Source organism: Polypterus senegalus, chromosome 16 (genome assembly GCF_016835505.1).
Source record: "Polypterus senegalus isolate Bchr_013 chromosome 16, ASM1683550v1, whole genome shotgun sequence".
NCBI lineage: Eukaryota > Metazoa > Chordata > Cladistia > Polypteriformes > Polypteridae > Polypterus > Polypterus senegalus.
In genome coordinates this window covers 33,472,265-33,492,431 of record NC_053169.1, presented here as the reverse complement: position 1 = coordinate 33,492,431, position 20,167 = coordinate 33,472,265, and the positions used below count along the sequence as shown (strand labels likewise).

Here is a 20,167-nt window from a genome sequence, read left to right as displayed (position 1 = left end):
GTAATAAGAAAAACGTACTTGCCTATACCATTCTAAAGAAGCTTATTAAGTTTGCTTTTGTACTATTTTTACATATGATAGTGGTCAGCACCATATCAGTTGTTTTAAATATAGAAATGGCTGAGAGCTTTCCGGCAGAGAATATAAGGTTATATGTCATACAAAGAACATTTAAATGTAAAAGTAATTTTCATAAACAAAAAATTCTTTCAACAGCATAAAAATATGCAATGTTATGCATGCCCAAGATGAAAATTCAGGTTATTATTCTTTTTTATTTTCCATATTTTTATATAAAGAAAATTATATCAGTTTATCTTTATTACTTAGTGGAATGCTAATTAAATCGCAGCAGACATGGTTTTGAGTGCATGGATTGCTCAATGCTGATTATACACTGTAGTATGTGTGCAAGACTCCATCTTGGCATAAGGAAGATGATATTTTTAGAACCTTTCACATCAATGTTTGCAAATACAATCATGACATTTTTCTGAACTCTATATTTAAAAAAAGTACTTGCTCCAAACTTTCCTTATATCAGCACCACCCCAGTTAATGGCATTGCATTCCTTATAGTGTTGGATTGGTACTGTAATTTTGACTTCTTTATGGACACCAACTTTCAGATCTGGTACAAGTACTAAGGCGGTACCAAAGCAAACTCCCTAACCCTCCTCCACTGCACCCCGTCTCACATAAGCCTCCCTGCTCCATTGTAGAATTGTAATTATGAAACTGTGGACCACCTATTTTAGATGTTAAGGACATCTAATGCTAAATAACAATCCTTGAAAACATCATACCTCTAGCATTAACAGTTCAAACATTATGACTTATGAAACATTGTCATTTTTATTAGCAATCATTTAACAGTAAAATTAGGGCTGCAAGCCCATTTATAAAGCCTCCATATCTCCGCAACTGGTGAACATAAGCATGAAGGTTGGCACACTTGGTATGAGGTACAGTGATATTATTTTCAGCAAGTATGAAGCAAATCAGTAATGGTCATCTGAGATTTTTCTAAAATCTGTTGCCTGAACACTGATTAAGTCAATTAACCCTGGGATGTGCTATTTCTGACTAAATGCTAACTAACTAATGCTGAACACTGCTCAGGCATTCTGAGTCTGCTTGAATTTCAGCTTCAACGGACATCATTTCCCACGCAGTATCAGAGAGGTTGTGATGCTCAATTACATCTTATGATTGGGCTGTTGCACAATCCAAAGAATATCTTTCATATCAGAAATGTATGTACTGTAGTGTGAGCAGTCTCATGACCTGATTTCCTGATGTCGCTATCAAATATCATTGTGGGTTGATTGTAATAATTTGGCAGTTGAGTATTGCTGTTGTCATGCTTTTCACAATTTTTGAATTTCAGAAATCTTTGTCTTATAGTAGCACACATACAACTAAACGGCCAATGACAAAACATAAACACACACAACAGTAAATTACATAGACTACATGTTCTCTCTGCAAACTAAGTATTTATGATATGAATTTTATGGGTGTATTGTTCCTTTAAGCATTCGAAGACTGGTCTGAATAAAGATTTTAATATGAAAGTACAATATACCTTTTTTTTTTTTTTTTTAAACAAAAAATACAGTAGTCAATATTTTAAGTAGTATTTTAAACTCATTGATCATTGAAGGACAGATACTCTACAATAATCTTAAATTACATTAATCCCAAACATTTATCGGAGAGAGCTAAGATATTTGTTGCAGTAATTTGTTTAGCTACATAATCTTACATAAACATGGGACTTATGTTTTACTGTGATACGCGCATCTTGATGATCGGTTCTTCCTTGGGGAGGGGTAGAGTGTTCCTGGTTGTAATTTTAATGTTAAAGGAGTGTTTTAATAAATGTTTCCTATAATCTGAATACTAACTGGCAATGCATTTTGAGAAGACCTTTCTTCTTTTTCCGTGTATTTCTCTTATATTCTCATTTTTTTCAGTTAACAACTGTCATCCTTTCTCCCTGTTCTGAAGCAGTCTAATTGGTTTTGACCCCTGTGATTGATTGCCTTTTACTTTGAGGAAGCATGGGAGGATAAAGATATCCTCATAACTGCCATTAAATCCTAGTACTTCTTCATCTTCACCCTGACTCCGTTTATTCCTGACTGAGCTCAGCCATGTGCTTTTAAGCACAATTATGTGGTTTATTTGGTGTGGTGCCAGGTGGATAGACTATCCAGCTATTGCAAGTCAAAGCTATACAGCACTTAGATTGTGGCAGATGCTGCTTGTTTTTGCTTTGTTTTATAGATGGATTGTATTACAATACATGCAATAAGTATTTGATTTTTATTTCATGTGCATTTCAGTGTTGACTATTAAGTTGTCTTTGTGAGAAATGTTGTTTTAGAAAGGTTTCATTTTTCATACAGTTGGAAGGATTTTAGTTGTTAACAACCATTCATCAATTTTTCTAGTGTGCTTATCAAGTTCAAATGTAGTATTGAGATAATGTCTATGCTGAAAGCTTTTGGATTTAAGGTGGTAAATGGACCTGGATGATGGACCAGTCCATCTAAAAACACCTATGCACTCTCACACTAACTCGTACAGTTGCCAGTGTGGTGGACTTCTGGAGGCCTTGCCTTGCCGTGATACCTATATAGTGGAAGGACCAGGGCAGAGAAAGCATATTCATGGCATTACCTCCCCCAGAGCGCTAGATGACAGACCTCTTGGGTTGCAGCTGTGCCTCGGACTCCCACAAGGCTCCATGGGAGATGGAGTTTGGAGCAGCCGTGTGGGGTACTCTGGGTACTACCAGGGGGTACTGCGGATACTGCTGAGCCCTTGGTTGCAGAACTTCTGCCACACCTGTAAGTGCTGCTGGAAGAAGGTCATGGAATACCTGGGGCACTTTCGAGTGCTTTGTAAAAGTAGCCAGCTGCCGCTACTCTGGAAGCCAGAGTCAGAAGGTGGAGGACAAATTTTGCAGGAAGAGAGTGGTGAGAAGAGAAAGGAAGGAGAAGAAGGGAAGTGAAAGTATTCTGTACATTGTGTTTGGTGCTTGAAACTGAGCTTTCCTGGTGGGAAACTGGGGAGGTGTATCCCAAGGTGGAAAAAATAAAAAATGTGTGTGCTGAACTTGTGTCCTGCTTCTGTCTGTGTCTGGTTTGGGCGGCAGAAGCACCCTCTGTAGGCCACACCAGTTATCATATTATGCATATATCTTTGAGAAGGAGGAGGGATCTTGGAGTAGCTAAAGAAAGTTATTTGGAATGTTTGAAGTGGAAATATCGTAACTGTTAGCATTTCACCGAGAAAACAATATTCCAGTGACTTATTAATCTAATTCTGGGACATGGTGCCTAACATGACATCATCAGAGACAAGGCAGAAAGTAATTTAGGACGCAGTGCCAGTCCATTGCAGGGTCCCCACACACATACACACACACACACACACAGAGGTCCAGTTTACAGTTGTCAGTTAACCAACATGTGTGTCTTTGTATGTGGGAGGAAAATCAAAGTGCATGGAGGAACACCCTTTCTGATAAAAGAAGATGATGTAAACTAGCATGAACAAGGTGTGAAATTGGAACTCCAGCTGCTGCATCCATGAAGAAGCAGTGCTAACCACTGCACCATTGTTCCATAATGTTCTGTTATAATTCTATGTAAAATTATATACTAATTTGTTAAATAAATTCAAAGAATAAAGAGAGATATTAGTTGGCAAAAAATGTATCTCTTAGTGTAAATATAGAAAAAGGAGACGGCAAGGTTTTCAATGAAGCAGTTTTAAGCATGAAAATACTTCTGAAGATTACTCTCACTTAAGACACTGGCGAATTTACAATAAGGAAAGAACATGGAAAGCAGCACTGATATTTAGAGAAACAATCATCTACTATTGAACACAATTGCATACATTTTTTTTAATCAAAATGAGTATTTCTAGGTGATTCCAAAATTTTGATTGCTAGTGTACATCTCAGGATACACTCACTCACATATCCACATTTACTCATACAGTGCTAGTTTAAAACTAACTGTACTCTGTACATGTGAATGTTATCCCTTTGAACCTATAATATAGGAGGAAACCATAAATCTAAAGAGAAACACTGTAACAATGTGCTTACCTCAGACAGTGATCAGGCTGGTAACCAGATTCACTTATGAGCTGTAAGGACACAATGCTAACTACAGAACGACTTTTCATTTTGTAGTTTTCTCTAAAAATGTGGCTGCAAAAATCAATCAGGTTTCTTATCAACAACCACTGTGCAGCCCAAGAAAAAGCCTGCCAGTAGGAAAAGAGGAGACATGTAAACCATGGCATACAAGTTAATTTAAGTAATGAAGACTTATAGATTGATTGAATGCTTTATCAGCCATTTAGAGTTCAATGAACTACAGCATGCATACTAAAACATTTTATGGTCTTCCTGAAAAGTAATTTGATTTGTCAAAAATGTAAAAAGACTTGACTGAAGTTCACATACAGCTGAGTTTTCTGAATCTTTGTTGATGACAATAAGCTTATGTTAAATGATTTATAGTGGTAATAATACAACTGGCTTGCTTCATTGAACTTTGTTGGTTGTAATCTATCCATAATTCAATTACTTTGAACAGACATCTGATAGAAATCAGTTGATAATGAGATGTTGTCAAGTCTTGGCTCACACATGTTCCATTCATCTTAAATTTCTAATTTGTAGTAAGCTGCTAAATCACCTTTGAACAAAATTGAACCACATCTGCCTGTGCTTCCTTTCACGAGAATTTCTATTCTTTATTCTGTTCTTGATTTGTTAATTACAATAAAAATAAACTTCTTAAATAATACGGAGAGTAAATTGTATATTTGCAGAATAAAGTGGTCTAAGTAAACTAAGCAGTGTGGTTTATTGGTTAATACTGTGTAACAGTGAGCAAGTCACTTGACCTGCCTGTGCTCCAGCTGGAAAACCAAGAAAAATGTAACCAATTGGATCATAAATGTTGTTAGTCGCCTTGGATAAATGCAGCAGACAAATAAGTAAATATAAATGTACTTAAAAGTGCAATTTTCATTATTGACTGAGGTACTTATACTTAGTTATAAGGAAACACACATATTATAAGGTTTTATTGTTAAAAATGTTTTGTTCTTTTGCCAGGAATGCTTATTCTCTTCTTATCTTGTTTTTTGTTTCCCAGAACTGGTAATGCTTTTGGAATGGTGGTCTGGGACGCAATGTACTCTCTACACAGATCCCAAAAGCTATTCGCTATATGGAAAGGAGAATGCTATTGTAATACTCAATCATAATTTTGAGATTGACTTTCTTTGTGGCTGGAGTTTCTGTGAAAGATTTGGGGTTTTAGGGGTAAGTTTAAAAAAAAAAAAAAATAATATGTATATATATGATTGATCTTCAGACTGAGTTTACGACATTCTCAGAGTTACAATGGTTTTGCGAAACCTGTCCAGGATTAATGGGTGTGGCACTTCTTCCACTCAGACTTTTCCTTTTTTTCTGCAGCCTCATAACACAGATAATATGCAGCACATTAGTAAAGTTAATTATAATATATGGCTTCCATTCAAGTCACTGTCACAATTACACTTATTTAATCAAGAATTGTTTATTAATTGTTTGATTGAGATGGCACTACACTACGTTTTGGAACACGATTTAAGTTGGAATAAAAGCATGATGCATTTTGCACCTGCTGTTGCCGTGTTATGTGTACTCCTTGCCCAGTATATCTGTTTCATGACTATCGATGTCTCTGGTTCAAGGAAGAAATGCCAGCTGTGGACAACCTAAAGACTACAGAGGAGCATTTTTGAAAAATGTGACATGCTGTAGATTTTCTGCTTGAATATGCATGGAAACTCATCATTGTGCATAGTAACGCATTTGTTCTGCAGGAAAACACACAGTGGAAGCCAAACCCTAATTGTTTTCCATCAACTGTCCTCCCTGTGCCTGTAGATGAGGTTAGCCACATGTATACTTTCAAGCATATTTAGGACTTCAATTGCCATTATTGCCATCATAATTCACAAAGGGGGCATCAAACTAAAAACACCAAAGCACATGCCACAGGGGCCAATGGGGTGTCTGCATGTGACAGGAAATTACTCCAAGTTGTTTATTTTATTTATTTTTCTAGGGGGCTTTGCCCCCTGCTCGCCTCACTCGCCAAACTAATCCCCTAAACAATCCATCCACCCCCCTCCCCCAAAGCTTATCCTACTTGACAGCCACTTCACGTCTCTGACGCTCGGGTTGTAAAGAGGGTGGCTGAATGCACCCCACAGTTGCTCCTATGAAACCCCCTCTTAAATGGTGATACAATGGGAAACAAATAGGTTTTTTTTATATATATAACCTCCTCTTTGCTCGATCAGCTACTGGCTTGCTGCTGCTGCCATGCCACGTAATGTGCATCTCACACGGCACACTTTTGTCATATCACTTATGTCCATATATTCGATCTTATTTCGCTTATGCCTTTTCATCAATATTGCATTTAATTTTGATCCCACGTTTGGAATTACATCGTGACAACGCAACGTATAACTGTCCGTGAGTGTTTATTGTTTCTTTCTCTCTGCAAGAAATGTGTCTGACAATATCTCACAGAATGAGAAAGTGTCTCTGAGAAAATCACGTCTCGTCTCCTTCCAAGATTTTTTTTTTTTTATAATAGAAAGATTTTTTTTAAAGAAAAGTTAAAACAAAAATCACAGGCAGATTTTCAGATTGTACAGGAGAGATGTTCTTTCATTCAAAAGTTAATTACTATAACTTGCTGCTGAAGGTGGACAGCTCAATCCACCTCCTCTTTCCAGGATCAACCATAAATAACTTGATTGAGTTCAGTTGAAACAAGTGGATAAATTTTGTTATACTAATCAGACCACCAATTGAGTTTGTGTGTATGGCTGTCTTGGAAGACATGCCTCATTAGGGTATGGAAGGAGCTTCTGCAACATCGAATAAATATGATTGATAAGAAGTGATTTCACATTAACTTTACTCTGTAGAAATATGGGGGCATTCAAGCCATTCTAGGGTTCTGCACCCCATAACAAATTAGAACTGCCACAATCTTTGAACGGTTTGTCATTGTCTTATTTCCTACTTAATGGACAATATAGTGATTATCTTTCTGAATTGTAATACCATTTTCTAAACTGCTTAATCAAGACCAAGGCCATACTAGAAGCTAGCACAGAGTACATGGCAGTAACAAACCCTGGACAAGGGTACCAGTTTATCGCAGGATGACCACGCGCACACATACACACACTAGGGCCAATTTATTGTTGCAACTCACCTAACATGCATGTCTTAAGACAGTGGGAGGAAACCCATGTAGGCGTAGGCAGAATATGCAGACTCCATGCAGGGGGACCTGAGACATGAACTTGGTGTCCTTACTGCGGGACAGCTGCACTACCACTGCACCATCATGCCGCCCTTATTCTGAGGTGTACTACATAAAATAAATATTGTGTGGCTGAACGGTCTAATTGCCCTATTCAGCTTGGTATGTCTCTTGTGACTAATGCTGGCAGAATAGGTTTCAGCTCTTGCAACCTGACTGAAATAAGTAGGTTACATCATGGATGGATAAATGGGCTAATAGGAATGTTTTGAAAGAGCAGTCATGAATATTAAACTTTTAACATTTCATCAATGAAAAAAGATTGTCATGATTTCTTTTTTCCCCCTTGTGCAGAGTGCAAAGGTACTTGCAAAGAAAGAACTTTCATATGTACCACTCATTGGCTGGATGTGGTATTTTCTAGAGATAGTGTTTTGCAAGCGCAAGTGGGAAGAGGACCGCAAAACAGTTGTGGAAAGTTTAGTTAATCTGCGGGACTATCCTGAAAAGTTTTGGGTGAGTAACTGATAACACTGACCATAGTCCTATACTTATAGTAATGGATTAATGTCATTTTTAATGTTACAGCTCTTGAAATAGACAGTTTTTCTTATAAAATATTTGATTCCTTTTTCATTTATGTGTGTTGACTCACATATATTTCGCATAAAAGTTTGGTTAAATAGCAATTATAAATTGACACAGCATAAGTGAATACAGATTTTATTTTTTTATTTATTTTTTTCTCCAGCCTTTGGAGTTTTTTTTTTGTTTTTTCTGTCCACCCTGGCCATCGGACCTTACTCTTATTCTATGTTAATTAATGTTGACTTATGTATATTTTTTATTGTGTCTTCTATTTTTCTATTCATTTTGTAAAGCACTTTGAGCTACATTTTTTTTGTATGAATATGTGCTATATAAATAAATGTTGATTGATTGATTGATTGACAGCATAAGTGAATATGAATGTGCAGGCAGAAGTGCCTTGTGGTGGACTGGACTGGTGGTAACATTGTATTTTGGTTGAACATTTAAGCAGGAGTTACTGTTTACTGGTCTTTATAGTAAATGATTTTAGAAGGTATCTAAATATTTCTAAGGCTACCTCCACACTAGTGTGTTTTTATTTAAACAAAATCAATCTCCATCCTTATTAAAATGTTCACATTGTTTACAAAAGTATCTTTGTCCACACTAAAATGTCCAAAAACATGTATGACATAGACCTTCACCTACTCATTGGTGGAAAACTCCTTAAAGGGACTGTGTAGTGAAAAATTCTGGTCCTCTTGTGCATTATATGCTTTCAAAAGTAGCTATAGCGAATTGCCCCCATGTCACAGTAGGCACTTTTCTACCACAGAAACTTTGTTTGTAGGAACCACTGAGTTCCTGTACGATATAGGCTCTGGGCCAGGACCTTTAACCTTTTATGCAACATATGTGATGGGCAAAGAAGAGTGATGCAGTGAGAAGTGAGGTGCATTCAGGAGGCTCCGGGAGACCCTACCACTAACCTTATTGCTTCAAAGGGTTTTTTATTGCTTCGATATGGTACATGGCACAGTGTACCTTGTAGGGAGCTATGAAGAATGAAGCATTGTGAAGTGCGGTGGAGTTCACAGGGAATAACCTCACCAAGGTAGCAGCTATGAAGAACTCGTATGAAGCACCTCATCTTCACTGATAACTGTCCAAAGGCCAAACTACTAACCGATTTATAAGACTGTGCCAGCGCTTGTAGTCGACTAATGAGCACAATTCATCCTCTAAGCACCACACACGATATTCCTGGTTGAACGAAAAGTACATAACCTGTACATATCAAATAGCCTATGTTCCTGAAGTGGAAATGCTACAAAAAGTCCTGAGTTTCTTAAAAGTACCTGATCACAGCTGAAAGTAACAATCTTTAGAAATGGCAGCGGTTGGCCTATCATTAAATAAAAACACTGTAGATATTAACGATTTTTATTTGTGTTTTGCAAAGGACCAAAGAACTTACAAAGATGTCTGATTATAAGCTATCCACCACAATTGGAACACATCTTCAGCCAAACGACATTTGTAAAAGTAACTCAATAAACAAAACAAAAAATAAATCTGCATGTGTCTGTATCTTTGAATTACTGCATTGTGCTTTTGTGTCTCTGTCCTGTAATCTTGTAAGCCCGGCCACCGCCTACACCTATCCACTTTGTTAAGCACCCTATTATTAATTTTGCTACGGAAGTGCCTCTCCTTAGTAAATGGATCAAGTTTAAGTAATAAACTTTGATAAGATGCAGTCTACAGATTTATTTACAATATGATTTTCAGTGGGCTCTGAATTTTTCACTGGAACAGCCACACCAGCAGCAATGGAATGTATCAGAAAACTGTAGGGACTGGTAAATTTATTTGCTTCTTGTGCATGTATGCAACATTCAGATTGTTCAAAACGCAATTTACATACAGATAAGCAGCAAATCAAATGCTATCGAATGCAACAATTCTATGTCCATAATGTTGGAATATGTTTTTTTGGTGAAGTGATCCAGTCAGGGAAGTGCCATGTGATAAGCATGAACAATACAGAATGTGATTAGTATCTTCTGTTTTTGAAAAACTGTTTGCAGCTGTCTACACTGAAATACTAAACTGCTGTTTTCAAAAGTATATGATTCTGGAAAACGCTTTCAGAAATCTGCGTTTTTGGGAAGTTGAAAACACTGGGGTTGTGTGAATGTAAGGTGAAAACCGAGATATGTTTCTCTGTTTTTAAATGCAAACATAGTAGTGTGGACATGGCCAAAAACTGGCTCCCATGTTCTGTGATAAACATAACTGAAAATAACTTTGTCATTTACATGTAGTAGATGATTCTACTAGTAGAATATTTTAATTGCTGTTGGGGAAATATGATCACTATTGTCTGTATTTGAATATTTATATTAATTTATTTGTATCAGCTTTGTCAGAGCACATTCTATGCAACTGACATTGTTAATGCAATAAGGTATTTACTTACTGTAGTTTCTTTGCTTGCATTGTGAGTTGAAACTACGGTAACTAAGAGTTTTAAAATCTTTTAAAACCTTTACCAAGTTAAGGTTTTAATTTTTATTAAATAATTCTTAAGCAAAAAGAAACATTAATTTCAAACCTAAGCATCTCAGAAGTCTCAAGTTAATACACTAGTAGAATCTCGTCTTTGTCTTACATACTACATGTTCCAAATTTTATTCAAGATTTATTGTCTTGTTTGTTTTTTAGTTTCTGTTGCATTGTGAAGGGACACGGTTCACAGAGAAAAAGCATGAAATCAGCATGCAGGTAGCTGAAGCGAAGGGACTGCCCAAGCTCAAACACCATCTTCTTCCACGAACAAAAGGCTTTACTATCACAGTGCAGTGTTTGAGAAATGTGGGTAAGGAAAAAAAACACACAAGTGTCACTATTAGCCTTATTTCATTATTTACTAATGTAGCCCATGTTATATTTGTGAATGTAATGTATTTCCAGGGTGGCATTGTGTCTCAGTGGTAGCACTGCCACCTCGCATCAAGAAAAGGAGACCAGGTACTCCCTGCATGGAGTTGCATGTTCTCCCCATGTGCACGTAGGCTTCCTCCAGGTGCTCCAGTATCCTCCCATAGTTCAAAGACAGATGGATGAATTGGTGTTATTAAATTGCCTGTGTGTGTGTGTGTTTGCCCTGTGATGGACTGGTGCCCTCTCCAGGCATTGTTGCTGCTTTTGGCCCAGTGTTGGCTAGGATAGGGTCCAGCTTCTTCACGATCCTTCCCTGGATAATAAGTAAGTTAAGAAAACTGATTGGAGTGGGGGGGGGTGTTTATTTCCATTGCCTGCAGGGTCCATATACTGCTCATCCCCAGCAATCTGCTTCTAAAAAAACACCACTAAGTCATAACTTGTATGTCTGTACTTAGTCTACATTGCAAATGTGGACCACCTTCCAATTGACATTAAGCTTTCCCAGCCATGGACTGTGTTTGAGCTCCAGTTATTTTTCCCATTCTCAACAGATCTTTTCTTACTTGCCCTTATTCCAATTTTTATTTATTTTTGTTTGTAACAAAGATTATGCAAGCTCATTGCCATCATTTGCTCATTTATTTCTTTTTTTGCGGTTTGGATTGGGTTCATTGAGAATTCATCTTTCTGGTAACATCGGGGAATCTTTCTGACTGTACCTGTGTTTTCCCTGTAGTTACAGCTGTATACGATTCTACACTTAATTTCAGAAATAACGAAACCCCTACACTGTTGGGCGTGCTAAATGGAAAAAAATACCATGCAGACTTGTATGTGAGGTAAGCCATTTTTACATACATTTTATTTGTCCTTTTTGTAGGAAATTAATAATTACATGGTGACTGCTGAAAGTAAAACAGAATTTTGAGAGATTTGTTTGTGTCATTTTACAGAAATGAAGTATAGCATTACAAGTTGTCTTCACCTAAAATATCCTCATCACATTTAGTTCATAAACACCAAAGCCTATCATAGCAATAATGAGTATAAGGCACAAACTGCCCCAGAACATATTTATTATGAGGGACACTCATTCATACAAAACCAGTTCGCTTGTTCAAATAAAGCACACGTCATTGGAATGTGGGAGGAAAACATACCTCAGTAAAATCCACTTTAACATGGCGCAAAACTACATAATCCACACAGACCTTAAACAGGCTTTGGTGTTAAGGTAGCAGTGCTAGACTACTATGTCACCCTAAGTTTAAACTCTTTATTTATATAGCATCGTTCATATGTATAAAAATTAACCTTTGTAAATCACTTTAAACTGCAAAGAAGACAATCATTTAAAGGTGTTTTCACGCTCATAGTCCGTTTTACTTTTGTTCCAGATCAGGGGATGATTCGTTACTTTGTTTCAATTTTTGTTTGGGTATGTATCACACTGCTAGCTTTGAAGTAAACATTCCAATGTTAACCACATGGACCCCTCTGACTGGAACTAAACATTTTTTCCTGGGGAAAAAATTATCATGGAAGGTTGGCAGCAGTTTTATTTTCACAGCGCTGCATTTAACATAATTGTTAACTAAGAGACTTGAAAATTATGAGCTAAAGGACACATTTCAAATAGCCGAGTGCACAACAGAAGGCAAGTCCTGCTAAGTGCGTACTCTGTGCCTCAAATTTATGACAGTAAACTTATTGGATAATTTTTATTTAATTGAATTGTGCTGAGTATTTACTGTCCATTAACCACCATGTGAACATAGCATCAGTTTAGTTCTCAACTCACACGTCTGCTGTTTTAACTCTTGTGCTTATTTGGCAATAATGTTTATTTTGGAGTGCTTATTTCTTATATCAAAGTTAGTGTGCACTTTGAAACGATACCCCACCTGTGCACACCACTTTTGCCGTGTATGATTAGAATGTTTGATCATTGTTGCTCGCCACCTCTGTATCTGTTTTGCTCGACCTGATTATAACTGAATTTACTACTGAATTTAACTTCTGGAGGCTCTGATCCCGAACCATGTCTACTCTGATTGATTGGTAATTGTGTGGGTTGTTTATTTATATACATTTGTATATTTATGCCCACATTTTATTTATTATATTTTTTTACTTTTGTATTGTTTTTAATGCTCCATGTTAACCCTCGACTGATTTTGCTCTAAATGAGATTGCCTAACTGTCGACAGCAGACGGTTAGTGTGACTAAAAGCAGCAGGTACAATTTCACGTATAATGCATACAGTGCATCCGGAAAGAATTCACAGCGCATCACTTTTTCCACATTTTGTTATGTTACAGCCTTATTCCAAAATGGATTAAATTTATTTTTTTCCTTAGAAGTCTACACACAACACCCCATAATGACAACGTGAAAAAAGTTTACTTGAGATTTTTGCAAATTTATTAAAAATTAAAAAAACTGAGAAAGCACATGTCCATAAGTATTCACAGCCTTTGCCATGGAGCTCCAAATTGAGTTCAGGTGCATCCTGTTTCCCCTGATCATCCTTGAGATGTTTCTGCAGCTTCATTGGAGTCCACCTGTGGTAAATTCAGTTGATTGGACATGATTTGGAAAGGCACACATCTGTCTATAGAATGTCCCACAGTTGACAGTTCATGTCAGAGCACAAACCAAGCATGAAGTCAAAGGAATTGTCTGTAGACCTCCAAGACAGGAATGTCTCGAGGCACAAATCTGGGGAAGGTTACAGAAAACTTTCTGCTGCTTTGAAGGTCCCAATGAGCACAGTGGCCTCCATCATCTGTAAGTGGAAGAAGTTCAAAACCACCAGGACTCTTCCTAGAGCTGGCCGGCCATCTAAACTGAGCGATCAGGGGAGAAGGGCCTTAGTCAGGGAGGTGACCAAGAACCCGATGGTCACTCTGTCAGAGATCCAGAGGTCCTCTTTGGAGAGAGGAAAACCTTCCAGAAGGACAACCGTCTCTGCAGCAATCCACCAATCAGGCCTGTATGGTAGAGTGGCCAGACGGAAGCCATTCCCTAGTAAAAGGTACATGGCAGCCCGCCTGGAGTTTGTCAAAAGGCACCTGAAGGACTCTCGGACCATGAGAAACAAAATTCTCTGGTCTGATGAGACAAAGATTAAAGTTTTTGGTGTGAATGCCAGGCATCACGTTTGGAGGAAACCAGGCACCGCTCATCACCAGGCCAATACCATCACTACGGTGAAGTATGGTGGTGGCAGCATCATGCTGTGGGGATGTTTTCCAGTGGCAGGAACTGGGAGACTAGTCAGGATAAAGAGAAAGATGACTGTAGCAATGTACAGAGACATCCTGGATGAAAACCTGCTCCAGAGCACTCTTGACCTCAGACTGGGGCGACGGTTCATCTTTCAGCAGGACAACGACCCTAAGCACACAGCCAAGATATCAGAGGAGTGGCTTCAGGACAACTCTGTGAATGTCCTTGAGTGGCCCAGACTTGAATCGGATTGAACATCTCTGGAGAGATCTTAAAATGGCTGTGCACCGACGCTTCTCATCCAACCTGATGGAGCTTGAGAGGTGCTGCAAAGATGAATGGACGAAACTGGCCAAGGATAGGTGTGCCAAGCTTGTGGCATCATATTCAAAAAACTTGAGGCTGTAATTGCTGCCAAAGGTGCATCGACAAAGTATTGAGCAAAGGCTGTGAATACTTATGTACATATGATTTCTCCGTTTTTTTATTTTTAATAAATTTGCAAAAATCTCAAGTAAACTTTTTTCACATTGTCATTATGGGGTGTTGTGTGTAGAATTCTGAGGAAAAAAATGAATTTAATCCATTTTGGAATAAAGCTGTAACATAAAATGTGGAGAAAGTGATGCGCTGTGAATACTTTCCGGATGCAGTGTAGTATTTCATGTAGTTGGATTGGTTCCTTGTCATATGAAATTCATACTTAAAGGAAACCTCTTCAGAATTCGCTTGGTACTGCACAAAGACCACACTTTCCAAAGGGTCTCAGTAGGGTTGTTTTAATCTGCACCAGAAAGTAATTGTCATGTTGATATCTGCCTAAATAAACCAGACTTTTAGGGAAAGTGTTTGAGGAAAAAAAAATTAACTTGGTGTGGAAAATACTTAGAAGTCAAATGACAAAAAGGTTATATTTTATCGCTGATTAGAATTTATCTTCCTTCATTGTGATTTTATGGTTTGTGTGATTTGTGTATTTTTAAAGCAGACATCATAAGTCAAGTGGGCGATATTTAGCTGCTTTCTAAATTATTATCAGAGGATGCCTGATTAAAAAAAAAAAATTATTTTTTTTTTTGGTAGCAAGGCTTTCAACAGCTTATTAGAACAATCTAGACGAGAACAGGCCATTCAGCCCAACAAAGCTCGCCAGTCCTATCCACTTGCTTCCTCCAAGAAAACATCAAGTCGAGTTTTGAAAGTCCCTAACGTCTTACTGTCTACCACACTACTTGGTAACTTATTCCAAGTGTCTATCGTTCTTTGTGTAAAGAAAAACTTCCTAATGTTTGTGCGAAATTTACCCTTAACAAGTTTCCAACTGTGAACATAAGAAAATTTTTATTTTAGTTTTGAGAAATTTAAATCCTATATAAGATCATCTTTAACAATTTGGTACATATTCAATCAGATGGTCTGAAACGTATTCTAGTGGTAAACTGTTAGGCATTCTAAAAACTGACAAAAGAATTTTAAAATCTGTCCTAAAAGAAAATGGTAAGAAATAAAATTCTCATTCTTACAACATTGTGCCAGTACTCGGCTGCTGCATTTTGTGCTATTTAGAGTCTATCTGTGGTATTTTTTTGGCTGCCCAGTAAATAGTGGATGATATGACAGAAGTCTGTATAAGAAAACACAAATGCATATTAGTCCATTTCTTAGCAGCTTGCAAGGAAAGATGGAGCCTAATCCTGGAAATGTTCCTAAGGTGAATGATAGCAGTCTTAGTGACCTAATTAATGTGAAATTGAAAACTCGTATCAGAATTCAGGGAAAATCAGTAAGTTTCCTCACCTCAGGTCTAATAAGTAACACCAAATTTCTCTGCAGAGGTTGTATTTTATTAGAGTGCTAGTGCGAATATGTACAATTTCTTTATTACTGTGTTTAATTTAAAGAAGTTAATATTCATTTAGTATCCTACTTAAGAAAAGAGACTGGAGGATTACATTATCCTTTTTTTAAGCAGAGGTTTAACTGCTTTTTTAAGCGCATCTTTAAAATTGTATATTTTGTCTATTTACATAGCCAGCGGGCTCAAAGTCAAGTCCTGTCTCGGTGTTGGCTGCACTGACCAAATATGCATGGTGCTACAATATGAAATTTTGTCATTTTAAAGACAAAGGGGGTCTTTGGGGGGAAAAAAAATGACATGCATTTTTTCATGCATGTTTTGAATACCGGGGAAGAGGTCTGCTTTAAAAATAAATGTTTGACAGCCCTGCTGCAGCTGGATATTTAGTCATTTATGTATTCTGCTACTATTTTATGCTTATTTTCCATTATCTTGTGAAATCCCTAGTGGGCCACTGCTCTCCTGTTAAGAAGCACTGGCTTAAATGATTCATTAGCAAGAGGTGCTAGACTTTAAGTTGAAAATGGAGATTTCCTGAGATTAATGATGACTTCTGACCCCCAAATGAGCTTAAAGAGCAGAAATGATAGGAAGTAAATACAAGGCTTACAACCGAAAACACTCCTATAATCTGCTTGTATTTGCAATCTCAAGTTGTACTTGTGATTCTGCCATTTTGTATACCAAGACAACTTAGGTAAGTTTTATAGTATACTCAGTTATAAAAACACAAAGAGAAACAATTTTTTAAAAAATAGTTTTTAAGCAGATTTGCATCAAATGATACTGCAGTATTCCTGAGAAGGCGTCTTATTCCTCTTTTTTGCTTATCACTTTTTCTTATAGGCGAATTCCATTGGAATCCATACCCGAAGATGAGTCAGCATGTGCCTCCTGGCTACATAAGCTTTATCAGGAGAAAGTAAGTGTTCACCTTCCAAGGAATCTGATGCAAAGCCGGCCTCTCTGATAAGCCATTAAACAACAAGTGCAATTACAGACCACAGAGTGCAAACATTAGTTTTGTATTTAATATTGTTTTATATTCTTATGCCAGCTTTACAGTGTAACTTCAATCAAAAGGAGAGAATGTTGAAATTAACCAGAAAAATGTATTTTAGCATGTGTTTTTTTTTTTTCCTATTTTTACACCATTTACCTCTTTGTTTATAACAATGTGTAATATAATAAAATATCTTGTTATGATGCTATAAACAACACTATTTATTCATAAAACTTTACTAAGAATTGATGCTAGGCTGTCATGCTGACTTCATGGTCAGTATATAGAGTGTAGTGCAATGTAACATGGACAGCGTGCCTCTAATATGCGTGAGCTGACCCACTTTATAGCATTTGTCTGTGCTGGCACCCACCTTGGTAAAAGGAATTTTATTTCAATGTATTTCAAATAAATGCAGAGATGAGAGCAGGCAATGCATTTTGGCCTGTTGTTAATCCTGTCCACCTGACTCATCATTTATTGTAGTAATATACAGTACTCCACTATTCATATACATTACAGACACATTACAGAATAATTGTCTTTGTTTTCCTTTACCAGGATAACTTTCAAGAAGAGTACTATAAAACAGGGAGATTCCCAGGCACTTCCATCACTCCCCCACGTAGACCATGGACACTTGTGAACTGGTTCTTCTGGGCGAGTCTTCTTCTCTATCCTTTCTTTAGTTTGCTAGTGAACATGTTCCTCAGTGGATCTTCCCTTACTGTCATTGGTTTTACCCTATTCCTTGTTGCAGGTATGATATTTAAAATTCAATGCACTTTTTAAATGAAAAATATACAGTATGTAGGACTGTGCCAAAGTGATACTGCTCTTAAAATATTTTGTACTTTTGCAATTTGAAGGCTTTAGACCTCTGCACAAAACTAAAATGCAAAACAAAACACAATGCTATATATACCTATAAATATCCATATATTAGATATGTATATACCTGTGCTTGTTTTTGCAGTTTTTTTAGGTTATTAAGCTCCCATATCAAATTAATGACAGCAAATATGGATGAACGCAAGGTAAACCTTGTAATAAAAACAGTTGTCAACAAAGAGGAAAACAAAATTCAAGTTTCTGCTGATCCAGGTGAAATTAAACTTCTTGTGCCACATGATTTTGGGGAAAAAATCAAAATGTGCCTGGCATAGACCAACTTGCCACCCAACTTCTCATTAAAGTTGAGTGCAAGCTGTTATTTTTGACAGTATTAGCATTATGCAGTGGTTTGAAGTAGGGTCTGTCACCCATGATGTAAAACTGCTATTTAATGTAGTGCTATATTGAGGGGAGCAGTTACTTGGTCAAAGTACAAGTTATGACAAGAACCAGTGACCCTGTGTTAAGATATAGCGGGTTGGATAATGGATGGAAATGAGAAGACATAGAAAATAGGAAAGGCCTGGCACCAGCACCAATGTTAAAAAAAACAGAGGCTGCAATTCAGTGTGTGTTGCCAGTCCAACACCACCACAAAAGTATGACATGCTGAAATAACTTGCAAGTTTAAATGAAGACTTTAAGCTTATTAAAACAAGACAATCTTATTGAAAGGGCAAGGTTCTTCATTTCACACAACACTAAATTAAAGTTGTGTCACTGCTTTGGGTAATGGGGAAAATACTTTGAATATAATAGGAAAACATGATTTTAGAGTTTGGTGCAGTTTCCTTCCAGACTGAGGTCAAAAGATAATCATGGATGTGATGAGATACCTTTTTGTTTTTCTTTTAATGTTTTTAAAATATGTTTTCTGTTCTACTTGGTTAAGTAAAAAGGAAGTGATGACAATGCCTTCTTGGCTAGGAGAGATCTAAAGAATCAGTCTACTTAGCTAATTTGGAGTGCAGAAATGCCATAACCTCCTGTACCGCTTGATTTCTGTAATCCTTGTCTACTAGCAACAGTCAAGATTCAGTTTGTGACCCAGGCTGGCTTTTTCATTAAATATTTGCTTATTAAAAGGGTATATGCCTTACACACAGATTAAACATGGAGCACTGAAAACAACCACACGTTTCAGTTTGCATAGTGCTCAGTGCTTAGCCTAAACTGTTAACTGTCACGTCAGTAAGGCAAAAGTTAGAGAGAATGCTTACGTTTTTAGCCTGTTTGGATGGGCTTCATATGCTTAAATGACCTTTGCCAGATACGACCATGATTTAAAGAAATCCTATATACTTTATATCAAATATTAAGAAATAACAAACAACAGTATACTGATTCAGTAAGGCATTTAGTTTCATCTTTTTAATATATTTGGGCACCACCTGGTTTATCGTTTTATTGACAGACCTATAAGATTTTAAAAAGCCATCGTATTTCTTAAATTGCCTGTTTTAAATTCTCCGTCACTAAATAATGCTTTTAAATTCCCAGGAACAAGTTAAAGGGTTTATTTAAATAGCTGATTTGTACAATTGTAGGATGTACAATTCTTTTTCATGATACAATTTAAGAAGAGAGAAAAATTAAAAAATGTGTATGACTGCAAGTGCTCTAAAAGTACTGAACGACTGGATTTCTTGTTCGGAGTGTTAAGGTGAGATTTTACGGTCTGTGTTGTGTGATCCTGATGTCTGGGCTCTGGGTTTAGAAATTGTGGCCCAATTAGACGCTCGTCAGAACTGCAGTGGCATTTCTGCATAACTTGTTTTAATGGAGAATATCCTTTAAATTTTTTTTTAAATGTGTGGTTTAGAAAACAGTTTCACATTACATGTCGACACGTACTTTATTGGACACAGTCCAGATTTTTTTAGTGCTGCTTCCTCTGTTTTTGAAATGAAAACAGTTTAATGCTTCGTATATTTTAATTAAATGTAAATCTCTGAATTTTAAAAAAATATACACAGTATCATCACCAATTTGTGTTGCATGTTCTTACAGATTTAATAATTTAAAGGGAGAAGCCCAGGCCAACTCTACCATGCCATAAAAAGCACAATTCGACCAGAAATATGTCAGCTATTTTTAAGTAAACATCGCATCCCTGGATGCATTTTGTGCTCTGGCAGGCCGTGTTTGTCCGTACACAATGCTCAGAACACCAGTGATGGGGGCTGTCGGCAGTTTATTAAGAAATACAATCTTGTGATTACAGGAGTGTTTCCTACTCCTGTCTACTGGTTTTGCAGGTTTTCTTCCATAATGCTTTGATTTCAAAACCCATAAACACAGATGCATAGAGAGACCAGACTAAG

The 20,167-nt window shown here is 37.0% G+C and overlaps 1 protein-coding gene across 1 annotated transcript in view; it reads left to right on the top strand.

The window, feature by feature from the left end:
* agpat4 (1-acylglycerol-3-phosphate O-acyltransferase 4 (lysophosphatidic acid acyltransferase, delta)) overlaps window positions 1–20,167 on the top strand; it is a 73,131-nt gene that overhangs the window by 39,102 nt on the left and 13,862 nt on the right. The window contains exons 3-8 of the mRNA XM_039738905.1: window positions 5,193–5,362; window positions 7,731–7,892; window positions 10,635–10,788; window positions 11,593–11,695; window positions 16,793–16,868; window positions 17,511–17,709. Of these exons, the coding sequence (XP_039594839.1) occupies window positions 5,193–5,362; window positions 7,731–7,892; window positions 10,635–10,788; window positions 11,593–11,695; window positions 16,793–16,868; window positions 17,511–17,709 (864 nt within the window). The remainder of the gene's footprint in view (window positions 1–5,192; window positions 5,363–7,730; window positions 7,893–10,634; window positions 10,789–11,592; window positions 11,696–16,792; window positions 16,869–17,510; window positions 17,710–20,167) is intronic.